The sequence below is a fragment of the Heteronotia binoei genome, chromosome 5 (genome assembly GCF_032191835.1).
Source record: "Heteronotia binoei isolate CCM8104 ecotype False Entrance Well chromosome 5, APGP_CSIRO_Hbin_v1, whole genome shotgun sequence".
Lineage (NCBI taxonomy): Eukaryota > Metazoa > Chordata > Lepidosauria > Squamata > Gekkonidae > Heteronotia > Heteronotia binoei.
The window spans coordinates 7,074,965-7,087,973 of NC_083227.1; the positions used below are offsets into that span (position 1 = coordinate 7,074,965).

General features: G+C 47.1%; 2 protein-coding genes across 2 annotated transcripts in view; one reads left to right on the top strand and one right to left on the bottom strand.

Annotated features, from left to right (window-relative positions):
• Positions 1 to 1,311, top strand: part of LOC132570921 (zinc finger protein OZF-like) — a 7,589-nt gene extending 6,278 nt beyond the window's left edge. The window contains exons 2-3 of the mRNA XM_060237558.1: positions 93 to 1,148; positions 1,234 to 1,311. Of these exons, the coding sequence (XP_060093541.1) occupies positions 93 to 1,148; positions 1,234 to 1,311 (1,134 nt within the window). The remainder of the gene's footprint in view (positions 1 to 92; positions 1,149 to 1,233) is intronic.
• LOC132572129 (zinc finger protein OZF-like) overlaps positions 1 to 13,009 on the bottom strand; it is a 1,123,325-nt gene that overhangs the window by 527,181 nt on the left and 583,135 nt on the right. The gene's annotated exons all lie outside the window — the stretch shown is intronic.

Here is a 13,009-nt window from a genome sequence, read left to right on the forward strand (position 1 = left end):
GTCTTCAAAAGCATCAGAGAATCCACACAGGAGAGAAGCCTTTTGAATGCTCAGTGTGCGAAAAGAGATTCCGTATAAGTGGACATCTTCAGACGCATCAGAGAACCCACACAAGAGAGAAGCCTTTTGAGTGCTCAGTGTGTGGAAAAAGATTCAATCGGAGTGGCAATCTTCAAGAGCATCAGAGGACACACACAGGGGAGAAGCCTTTTGAATGCTCCGAGTGTGGAAAGAGATTCAGTCGGAGTGGCAGTCTTCGAGAGCATCAGAGAACCCACACAGGTGAGAAGCCTTTTGAATGCTCTGAGTGTGGAAAGAGATTTAGTACGAGTGGCAGTCTTCGGTATCACCAGAAGACCCACACAGGAGAGAAGACTTTTGAATGCTCAGTGTGTGGGAAAAGATTCAGTCGGAGTGGCAGTCTTCAATATCATCAGAGAACCCACATAGGGGAGAAGCCTTTTGAATGCTCGGAGTGTGGAAAGATACTTATTTCGAGTGGCAGTCTTCAGTATCATCAGAGAACCCACACAGGGGAGAAGCCTTTTGAATGCTCAGTGTGTGGAAAGAGATTCAGTCGGAGTGGCAATCTTCAACAGCATCAGAGAGTCCATACAGGAGAGAAGCCTTTTGAATGCTCAGTGTGTGGAAAGAGATTCAGTCAGAGTGGCCATGTTCAACAGCATCAGAGAACCCACACAGGGGAGAAACCTTTTGAGTGCTCAGAGTGTGGAAAGAGATTTAGTACGAGTGCCAATCTTCAAAAGCATCAGAGAACCCACACAGGAGAGAAGCCATTTGAATGCTCAGAGTGTGGAAAGAGATTCAGTGAGAGTGGCCATCTTCAAAGGCATCAGAGAACCCACACAGGAGAGAAGCCTTTTGAATGCTCAGTGTGTGGAAAGAGATTCAATTGTAGTGGCAGTCTTCAAAAGCATCAGAGAACCCACACAGGGGAGAAACCTTTTGAGTGCTCAGAGTGTGGAAACAGATTCAGTCGGAGTGGCAGTCTTCGATATCATCAGAGGACACACACAGGGGAGAAGCCTTTTGAATGCTCCGAGTGTGGAAAGAGATTCAGTCGGAGTGGCAGTCTTCAAGCGCATCAGAGAACCCACACAGGTGAGAAGCCTTTTGAATGCTTGGGAGTGTGGAAATATATTTAGAATAAGTGGCGATCTTCAAAAGCATCAGAGAACCCACACATGGGAGAAACCTTTTGAATTTTCAGAGTGTGGAAAGACATTCTGTCAGAGTAGCCATCTTCAAACACATCAGAGGACCCACATAGAGGAGAATCCTTTTGAATAAGTGTAGAAAGAGATTCCTGTGGAGTGGCATTCTTCAATGTCAACAGAGAATCCACACAGGAGATAAACTTTTTGAATGCTCTTAGTGTGGAAAGAGATTCACTACAAAAGGCCATCTTCAGTATCATCAGGGAACTCACACACGAGAGAAGCCTTTTGAATGCTTGGAGTGTGGAAAGAGATTCATGTGGAGTGACAGTCTTCAAAGACATCAGAGAAACCACACAGGGGAGAAACCCTTTGAATGATCAAAGTGTGGAAAGTGGTCCAGGGAGAGGGGAACTCTTCAAGAGCATCAGAGAACACACACAAGGGATAACTTTTCGAATCCACACAGGAGAAAAGCCGTTTGAATGCTCAGTGTGTGGAAAGAGATTCAGTATGAGTGGACATCTTCAAACGCATCAGAGAACCCACGCCGGGGAGAAGCCTTTTTAATGCTCAGTGTGTGGAAAGAGATTCAGTGAGAGTGCCATCTTCAAAAGCATCAGAGAACCCACACAGGGGAGAAGCCTTTTGAATGCTCAGTGTGTGGAAAGAGATTCAGTCAGAGTGGCAGTCTTCAAAAGCATCAGATAATCCATTCAGGAGAGAAGCCTTTTGAATGCTCAGTGTGTGGAAAGAGATTCCGTCTGAGTGGCCATCTTCAAAAGCATCAGAGAACCCACACAGGAGAGAAGCCTTTTGAATGCTCAGTGTGTGGAAAGAGATTAAATTGGAGTGGCAGTCTTCAAAAGCATCAGAGAACCCATACCGGGGAGAAGCCTTTTGAATGCTCAGTGTGTGGAAAGAGATTCAGTCACAATGGCAGTCTTCAAATGCATCAGAGAACCCACACAGCGGAGAAGCCTTTTGAATGCTCAGTGTGTGGAAAGAGATTCAGTAACAATGGCAGTCTTCAAAGACATCAGAGAACACACACAGGGGAGAAGCCTTTTGAATGCTCAGTGTGTGGAAAGAGATTCAGTCACAATGGCAGTCTTCAAAGGCATTAGAGAACACACACAGGGGAGAAGCCTTTTGAATGTTCCGAGTGTGGAAAGAGATTCATTACGAATGATCATCTTCAAAAGCACCAGAGAACCCACACAGGGGAGAAGCCTTTTGAATGTTCAGAGTGTGGAAAGAGATTCATTACGAGTTATCATCTTCAAACACATCAGAGAACCCACACAGGGGAAAAGCCTTTTGAATGCTCAGAGTGTGGTAAGAGATTCAATTGGAGTGGCAATCTTCAAGAGCATCAGAGAACCCACACAAGGGAGAAACCATTTGAATGTTCAGAGTGTGGAAAGAGATTCAGTCAGAGTAGCCATCTTCAAATACACCAGAGGACCCACATACGGGAGAATCCTTTTGAATAAGTATAGAAAGAGATTCATGTAGAGTGGCATTCTTCAATGTCAACAGAGAATCCACACAGGAGATAAACTTTTTGAATGCTCTGAGTGTGGAAAGAGATTCACTACAAAAGGCCATCTTCAGTATCATCAGGGAACTCACACACGAGAGAAGCCTTTTGAATGCTTGGAGTGTGGAAAGAGATTCATGTGGAGTGACAGTCTTCAAAGACATCAGAGAAACCATACAGGGGAAAAACCCTTTGAATGATCAAAGTGTGGAAAGAGGTCCAGGGAGAGGGGAACTCTTCAAGAGCATCAGAGAACACACACAAGGGATAACTTTTCGAATCCTCCATGTCCATCCATGGCTCTCCACACCTGGACTTGGAAATGGCCCTAAGGGAGAGACACCATCCCCATGAATGAGACCACTCTCTCCCCCCCACACACACACACATGCACTGAACTTGCTGATGAGCTGTTGGCCCATCAGCCTTTTTTACTGCAGCGGCATCTGTTCTCCCATGCAGCCCGATGAGGTTAAGGGGAGCAGGTGATGGGACAGGCCCCAGAAGAAGTGAGGACAGACTACTGCATTGGAGAATCCAGAGGGGAGAAACCTTTTGAGTGCTCTGAGAGAAAATATTCATTTAGAGTGGCACTCTTCAGCTGAATCAATGATCCCACGCATGGGGAGAAAATGTTGAAAAGAGATTCAGAAAGTGTGACAATTTTCAAAAGCGTATATGAGCTCATATAGGGGAGAAACCTTTTGAATTATCAGACTGTGGAAAGAGATGCTGTTGCAGAAGCACTCTTCGATGGCAACTGAGAACCCACACAGGAAAGACACAATTTTAATTTTGGGAGCTCTGAAAGAGATTCAGTCAGAGCGGTAGTCTTCTGCTGCGTCAAGAAACCCACACAAGGAGGATCCATGTAAGTGCTTAGCCCGTAAAAAGAGCTTTCCCCTTATTTCACACCTAAAAGACAACCACAGACCATAAAAAGTATTGAAAAGGTGCCAACTGCTTTAAAGGGCTGTAATCTAAGTAAAGTTACAAGCATCAAGTTGTCACCGACCCTTGGGGTGATATCACATCATGATGTTTTCACGGCAGACTGTTTACGGGGTGGTTTTCTCGGTGTGGCTGAGTTGAGCGTACTGCTGACTTTCTCCAGTAGATTCCACAAGTAGACACACACACACTCCAGCTTGTATCAAAGCAGTGTGTATTATACAAATTACAGTGACTGGTTAATTACAGGTACTGGTTAAACCGACAAAGTGCTCCGCAACGCATCCAATAATCCTCAAGGGAACAGAACGAAGACCCTTATCTACCTATATACAACAGCCAGCCAATGGGAGCAATGTACAAATTGCTGAGTCATTACCCACCTGACTCCAGTTCACACGATTCAGCTGTCACTGGCTGTCAGATCCAGATCTAAGATCTAAGCATGCTTCTTCACTCCTTATGCAGACTCATTATCAACAGGTTTGCCATTGCCTTCCCCAGTCGTCTACACTTTATCCCCAGCAAGCTGGGTACTCTTTTTATTGACCTCAGAAGGATGGAAGGCTTGAGTCAGCTACCTGACCCCAGGTTCTGCTGGGATCGAACTCGGGTCGTGAGCAGAGCTTGGACTGCAGTGTATCCAGAAAAGGAGCCAACTGCTTTAAAAGGCTTGACTGTACAGAAGAAACCTTATCCTGATCAGAAATAAATGTTATAAGTCCTCAAACTGTGGAAAGAGCATTAGCCATGTTCAAAATCCCAAAAATATCCCACAGAGAAGAAAACAAGGATGGGCAATGGAATCTCCAGATTAGAAAATCAGCTGATCTCTCTTTTATAATCGATGAGTTCGCCCAAGGAAGGAATCTCCTCAATGCTCTGTATGTAGGAAGAGCCTGAGGCACAAATGTAGCTCTCCTGTTCCTTAGAGAATCCATAAAAGCATGAAAGTTTCTTATAGCTGTTTGTGATGAGTTTCTTCAAAGGTCCTGGTGCTATTAGTTTAGAAAGGCTGAGAACGTAGTTACACCCAGGAGGGAGGGTGTTTTTAGTGGTCCCCCTCCTCTGTGAAACTTGCTACTTCAAGTTATCTGCCAGTCTAACTCTGACATCTTCAAATCTGGCAAAAACAGTTCCTTTCCCAGAGCCTATCAAGGAAAAGAAAATTTGAGGTAACGGACATCTACAGCCTCTCTACTGCTGGAGTAAATATAGTGTAACCAGCCAGCAACCTTAATTCACAAACATTTTTATCTGAGAAGCAGTTCTAGTGAGGCATTTCTCAACCCCAATCCCCACCCCCCAATTCAACCTGCTGTGAGTTTTTTGGGGGTCTTCCCACTTTGAAGCCGAAAGCATTCTGGCAGTAGGATTAACTTGGGCTGAAAGAAACAGGTTGTGTTCCCTAACCCAAGAACTCAGTAAATTCAGTGGCCCCTTCAGGAACTCCATGGAACTGAGCTCTGAAGCAGGGTTGCCACTTTCTGGAAAGTCAGGGAAATGGAAATTGCTCAGGGAAAGTCAGGGAAACTGTGATTAAAATATATTTAAGCGGTTGATTTTTGACCTGCTGCTGTAAGAGCATGATCTGCTCTTGTGGCAGCTGGAATAGAGAAGTCGCAGAATACAAGTAAAACCTGATGATGTCCTTTCCCAGCTCCACCTTTTTCTCAGCTCCACCCCCAGCAACCAGCCTCGTGTGTTTGTTGAGCTCTGTCCCTGCATGATTTCCCAGGTCTGACTGCAGCATTTGCAAAGCAAAGCTAGTTTAAACATTTAGCAATATACAAACTTCAAACATCTAACTGTTTTCCTCCCTGCTAGTACTGCATTTAACTTGCATATAAAGAGAAACATGTTTTGGGGGTCATGCTTGTGTATGGAATGGATGTTTTGTCTCCTGCTAAACCCAGGACAGAGTTGCAAATGAGTTTTGCCACTGTTGGATTTCACAGACAACTAGCACTTTCTACTCTGCACCATGCAAAGTAAATTTTGCAAATGTGATAGCTTGTTCCTGTCAAGCATGCTCATTTCGGTATCATGGTGTGCTCTGTATAAAACCATTTGTCTGCCCTGTCTGCCCCCTCCATTGTTTACGACGTGGAGGGCACGCAGTGAAACATCTGGCTCTGGGATGTTTAGAATAGAGTGACCATTATTACTTTTAAGCTGCCTCTCCCCTGAGTTCACACAGACAGACTTATCTCTTCACAGAGAAGTGTGAGAAGGGTTGATGTTTCCAAAAGGTTGAGATTCCTTAGTAATAAAATAGATAGTTGCCTAGTAACCTTTGAAGTCGTGACTCATGAAAGCATCCGTATTGTAACCTGACATGCTATATAGTAACTGTATATCTGTTGGTACTCCATTACTTCCAAGGCATGTGTCCTTGGCAAAGCTCCTGAGTTTCTAACAATAAAGCTTCTTTGATTAGCAAACAAAGACTGGTTATTGAGAAATATTGGTGCTTGACAGTTCCTGCTGGAGTTTGCAGAGTACCAACTCTCTCATCCTCTCTTCTGACTTTTCCAAAGCATAAAGGTTGCAAATGAGGGTTGTCTGCTTCTCTAGATTGCAGAAACCCCACCTCTTTCCTTGCTGCTGATGTGCTCATTACACTTTTTTGGAACCAGAAAGTGAAACTGTTCCAGCTTTGGAAAGTTCCTACTTGTTAGCATTCACGGTTTACATGATTTGAATTTTGTGTCTTGGTGTAATCATTGGTGCAATTGTAAAACAGATGTTGCTGCAGTTAATGTTGAAAGAAGCTAATATTAAATCTCTAACTTTGACAAATATTTTTGCAGTTGAGACTTTTGTAGTTCTGGAGTAGAACATTTCATTAAGCCTTGCATTAATGCAACATGACATGACCTATTCATTTTTTAAGTTGCAGTTATATTTGAATGGTAGTCAGGGAAATTGATAAATGTTGGTCAGGGAAAGACAGGGAAACGAAAATAAAATTGCAGTGGCAACCCTGTGAAGGCACGGTTCACTCGCCCGGAGCCACATGGTTTCGAGAAGGGAGTCATCTAAAGGAACAGTTCCTTTAAATTTAGGTCATCTAGTCCAACTCCCTGCACAAGGCAGGAAACCCACAAATACCTCCCGCTAAATTCACAGGATCTTCATAGCTGTCAGATGGCCATCTAGCCTCTGTTTAAAAATCTCCAAGGACTAATCAGGGCCCAGGCCTTTTCCATCATGGCTCTGCCTTTGTGGGCGGGGCTCCTCAAAGAGGCGGGGCTGGGGACTTCCTCTGAGATCTTCAGTTGGGGCTGCAAAGCCTGCAGATTTGCCAGGGCTCTTATGGGTATTTGGATCTCAGTTCTATCTTAAGGGAGCGAGGAGAGCACTATTGTGTTTTAGGTTCCAACTGGAAATGTTTATTATTATAAGCTGCCTTGAGCTACAAGGGAGAGTCAAGCATTGGCGCTAGAGACCCTGTACAAGGCTACTGCCTCAGGCCAGGTGCCTCCACCGCCCCTCACCTCCTGGGCGAGGGTGAGCTCGACGGCTGCTGCCATGGAGCTTCCAGGCTCAGTGCATGCAGGTGTGCTGGCTCTCCATTCCTCGCATCTGCTTGGGAGCGTAGACATGAGGGATGGAGTGACGATGAGCAACCAGTAGACGTGCACGCGGAGGCTGGAAGCCCCGTGGCAGTTGCCACCGATCGAACAATTTCCTTTGCCTTGCAGGCGAGGACCGGCAGGAGGGCCAAACCGGTGCGTTCTTCTTGGAGCCATGCTCCAGGCAGCTGTCTCAGGCTGCCCAAGGGACGTGCAGGCGTTGAGAGAACCTTGACCGTCACCATCATGGAGTGGGGCTTGTTGGATTGGCTTAGGGTCCTTTGCAAGGGGATGGAGTGCCAAGGAGCCAGGTGTTGAAGCAGCTGGCTGAAAGCTGCATTTTGCATAAGGGGGAAGAGTTGGCCATCCATGGCAATCCTCTCGTTGTTGAGGTGAGTGACTGCTTCTGAGGTCTTCCTTAGATACTGCCTCCCGGCACTGCAGGATTCAAAGGCTGACTGTGTCTGAACATGGAGGTCCCCTTTAATCACACTGTCTAGTAGCCATTATTAGGCCTCTCCTCCATGAATCTGCATAATCCTTCTTTAAAGCTGTGTCTGCCTGCGGCCCTCACTACAGCCTCTGGCAGCAAATTCCACATTTTAATCACTTGCTGTTTAAAGGAGTATTTCCTTTTGCCCAGCCTGTCTACTGCCCATCAGGTTTGTTGGATTCCCAGAAGTTCTAGTAGTTTGAGGGGGGGGGAATGTCTTTCTGTCAACTCTCTTCACCCCCCATGCGTAATTTTATAAACCGCCATCATACCCGCCCTTAATTGTCTGTCTTCTAAACTGAGTAGTCCCAGACCTACACTGAAGAGAAAATCACATCAATGGGACTTAGCATCGATGATCTGACCCTTTTTTTGAAGAAGCATGTTTTCATCATGATTAAACAGAGATTAATTGACATGGAGATTGAAGACCTTAGAAGTCTTGCTTCTGGGCATTGTTCTCCCATGAACTGGGAGTTTCCTTTTCGTGGCTCACTCGCAGAGTATTTTCCTTGTTTGATTGACCCCCATATTCGAAGGGCATTTGTGTTGGCCCATTTTAATGTGCTTCCTTCTGGCGAGTTATATAGGAAGTTGTTTTAAAAAATACCATTCTTTGATAGGCTCTGTCCCTGTGGACCGAGGGAACAGACTGTCAAGCATGCGGATTCAATGATGAGTCGAGGTTGCTACAAAGACTACGTTTATTGACAGACCGATACTTTGGCTCAAGCCGTGGCTTGAGAAGAATGAAGGCAATACATTGATACACAAGTTTTAAGATACACTTCAAAGGGATTCCTATGGGGAGGGGAAGCAGGGGAGTGTTCACACATAGAATATCCAAACTACATACATTCCCAGGGCGTTATCAGGCATTCGGCCTTGCGTTGCCCAGATGGCTCTTCCGCAGAAGGATTCATGGGAAGGTGCTGATTGCTTTGTTCCCTCTAATTAACAGTCATAAAACAAAGAGGAGCCGGGAAAGGATAATACACTAGCAGCATTTGGTTCTCTAGGATCTTACCCAGGCCTGCTTTTGACAGACCATAAACCCATCAGTTATTGATCACAATTAGCCATTCTTGACACAGACCATGTACTTTTATCTGGGATCAAACTGTGGTCGCGAGTAGAGGGCTCCGACTGCAGTACTGCAGCTTTACCACTCTGCGCCACAGGGTAAACTTCCTTTACTGTGCTTATAAGAAGAGAAGTCTGTTTAGAATGTTTTATGAACCTCCTTTCCCCCCCTGCTTCCTTGACTTGATACTGTTATGTCAATAAAGGTTCTGTGAATTGTGTTTCTGAGTAGTCCCAGACCCTTCAACCTTTCCTCACAGGAAACCTTTTCCAGCCCCTAAACAACTAGTGAATGAACATTTCTGGTTTGCCACAGGTTGACGTAGAAACCTCAGTCCCCCTCAAAAAAAACTCTGTTTTCTAAATTCACACAGGAGCCCAGAGGCTGCAGAGTTCTGTGATGGGAAATTTGGCCATAGGCGGCTTTATAAGGACATCAGCCAGATTCAGGGAGGAAGTCAAAATGAAGGGAATCGGAACATCCCCTGTGTGGGTGCATTAAGTGCCTCAAGCCCCCCGCCTGCAATTTCCCAGTTGAGGCATTAAACCCCTCCTCCTTCTGGGTGCCAGTTAGCATCCTGAAGCTGGTTAGGCTTAGATTGTGGTCTCGTTCTCTCTGCTCCTAAAGAGGCTGCCTGCCATTCTGAATTTGGGACATTTGCTTTCACACAGGATCACCCCTTCACTGTCCTGCCTTATGTTTTCCTTTGGGATTTGTAGAAGTTCTGCCTACTGACCCTGCTTTCAAATTGTGGATCATCAGAAGAGACAATACACTGGAAGTTGTTTTCGTGCCCTGGGAGCTGCAGCTTTAGAGAACAAGAAATGGAGAGGGGAGGAAGATTGCTGTCTTGAGCTGTGTGTGTCAGGATAGGGGGGAAGAGAGGCCTGTGTCTCCAGTGCTGAAAGTTAAGGTGATTTTGGTATCTTGAGACTTGCAGCTTTAAAAGTAAAGGTGCAAGCATCAAGTTGTTACCAACCCCCTGGGGTGATGTCACAGCATGATGTTTTCCTGGCAGAGTTTTTAGAGGGTGGTTTGCTATTGCCTTCCCCAGTCATCTACGCTTTATCCCCAGCAAGCTGGGTACTCATTTTACCCACCTCAGAAGGAGGGAAGGCTTGAGTCATTTCCCTGAACGCACTTCCGCTGGGATTGAACTCGGGTCGTGAGCAGAGCTTGGACTGCAGTACTGCAGCTGACCGCTCTGCACCACAGAGCAGCTTGAGAGAAGAGGAAATGGAATATCTGGGAATAGTTCGAGGGTGGGTGTTCCGCCCACCCCCCCTTTGCTGGCACTTCTTTGCAGCCTGCTTGTGGGTCCTGCTGGGGTTGCATGTCTTGCAGGGCCCGGCTGGAGACCCGGGAGGGAGGGAGGAGGGCTGGGAAAGGCAGAGCGCAGTGGGGGGGGGAGGATTGGGAGGGGGCTACCACTGGTTTCTTTTGCCTCGATTGGGACACGATGGCCAACCTCCAGGGAGGGCCTGGAGACCTGCCCTAACAAGAGCGCATCTCCAGACTGCAGGAAAGGAAAGGGCGGCTTTGGAGGGGGGACTCGGTGGTGGCATCAGAGCCCTGTTGAATGAGCCCATCCTGTCCCCAAACCCCAATTCCCCCCCCCCATCTCCAGCTGCATCTGAGGTGGGGGCCTCGACAGAAAAATGCTTCCTCGTCCATTTAAGAGCAAGCCTGGTGCTCCTCCTCTCCCCCACCCCAGTTCTTCTGCGGTCCTTATCCTAAGGAACTGCTGGGATTCTGCTCCAGCCTCCTTTCCCTGGATCCTCCGGGCATGCAGCCCCGTGCAGAGTTACTCCCGAGCAGCCCCATGGAGCAGCGCTGCAGATGGCAGCCTGGCTCCTTCTGGAGAGGACAGGAAGGCACAGGTTGCGTTCCTCTGCAGCTCTCTCTCTCTCTCAGCTTGACTTCGCGAACGAAGATTTAAGAAAGGTGCAGTAGTCCACGTCTGCTGCAGGCTCGCTGGTGGCTGACAAGACCAAAGCGGGACAGGCAGGTCTGGCATTCTGGCAGTAGGACTAACCTGGGCTGAAAGAAGCAGGTTGTGTTCCCTAACCCAAGAACTCAGTAAGTTCAGTGGCCCTTCAGGTACGATGCAGAACTGATCCAGGGCTATCTGGCACTGTGGGGGAGGGGTTGGTTTTTAAGGTACTGGCACCGAATTTGCTCTCTTTCTGCTTCTGCCTCTTCTCAACCCTCCCTCCCCAAATATTCAAAAGGCTGGACCAGGGGGATCCATTCTATGGGACCTAAAGGCCTGCTCGTTTGCCAGGGCTTTCATGGGGGCTTGAATTCCAGGTATCTCTTCAGGGAGGGAGATATGAAGTCTGCTGTTGTGTTTTGGTTTCCAAAGGGAAATGTTTGTTATTGTAAGGTGCCTTGAACTACAGGGGAGAGCCCTGACCATTTCCCCCATGGAATGGCGTGTGGAGGGTCAGCTCAGGGTCGCTTTGTGAGGGGATGGAGTGCCAAGGAGCGGGGGTTGCAGTAACCGGTCAGAAGCTACATACTCCACGAGGGAGAAGGGTTGACCATCCCCAGCAATCATCTCACTGTTGAGTGACTCCTTCTGGGCTCTTCCCTTGATACGGCCTCCCAGGAGTCAAAGGTTGACTGTGTCTGAACATGGAAGTTCCCTGTAATCACGCTGTGTAGTGATCATCAGGAGACCTTTCCTTCAGGAATCCATGTCACCCCCTTTGAAAGCTGTCTCTGCCTGTGGCCATCACTACATCCTCTGGCAGTGAATTTTGCCTTCAATCACTCCCTGTGTGGAGAACTATTTCCTCTTGCCCCTCCTGAATCTATTGCTGTCAGCTTCCTTGGATGCTTTCAAGATCTAGTCATTGGAGAGAGGGAGAAAGTTCTCCTTGTCAACTCTCTCCATCCTGTGCATCGTTTAGCGCTACCATAGTAGCAAATCTGTGGATTTTCATTGGTTGGACGTGGGCTATGCAAGATTGGCTCGCACTCCGTCTCTGGCATGCCATTGGCTGATTCTCTCCCTCTCGCCCACTGCCAGCCCCATCAGGTGAGAGTCCAACCAGACGGCCACGGATCTCTTGAGGGAGACAGTTCCCTGCTGACAGGTTCTCCTGGGGGCTTCCTGATCACTACTGCCTCTCCTCAGGGCCCATTGCAAGAAGCTCAGGACAGTCCGTTCCTCCCTCCCCCAAACAAACAGTGCCAAGGAGTTCCTTGACAGGGTTTAAGGGGATCGAGGCCTCTGTCCACAACTCAGTCTATAAACAATGCACTCTCTACCTCAGGGAGCAAGGTTATTATTTTGGAGAGTCAGTATGGAAAAGGCAGGGAAGAAGGCAAGAACATCAAGGGGTACTGCTGAAATGGAGGTTACTGTGGGGGAAGATTTGGGCATTCCTAGCAGGTGCTAGAAGGCATGGAAGTGCCTGGAAGGAGAAAGCTCCAGCCCTCAAATCCCTGGCATGATGAGGAAGAAGAGCTTTATCTAGGGACCCCAAGAAGAGAGCACTGTGGGAGAACTGGGTTTGATTCCCCTCTCCCCCTCCATGTGCAGCCAGGGCCAGGCTATTTGGGGCCCTGGGCGAGGCTACCTGCTTGTGCCCCCCTCCCCCCACAATTTTTAAAAACATTGTTCCAGATATTTCTGCAGTGCTGTAGGATGGCTGAGAGCTGGACTAGTAGGTCTCCTCCTTGCCCTGTGCAGAATTAGAACATGACTGCAGCTGTGTCCTATTATCCCGCTCATTCAACCGTGACTTGCGTGGGTTTAAACTTCACATACTTCTAATAGGAATGCTAAGGATGCTTTAGAGCGACTGCATCCTGGGCTGTCTACCTGCTTCCGCCCTTTCTGTCAAGCCGACTTATACGACAACACAAAAAACTGGAAAATAATGACTAAATCATGAAAATTACTTCAAAATTATAATTAATTAATTTTTAAACGCTACAACCTCACGTATTATTGCATATTATCGAGGATTTAGGAATACAAGGAACAAAGCACAGAGAATAAATTTTCAAAAGTGCTTGCAGCTAACCATGTCCATTGCCGACTTAAGACGCTTGAAGACTATTCACCCGACTCCGCCAGTGACAACCGTGTTGCAATTGCAGATGGTTCTTGTTTTTCAGGAAAGAAGTTTTGATTTTAAGACGTTATTTTAGACTTTCGTCCTTTAAAGA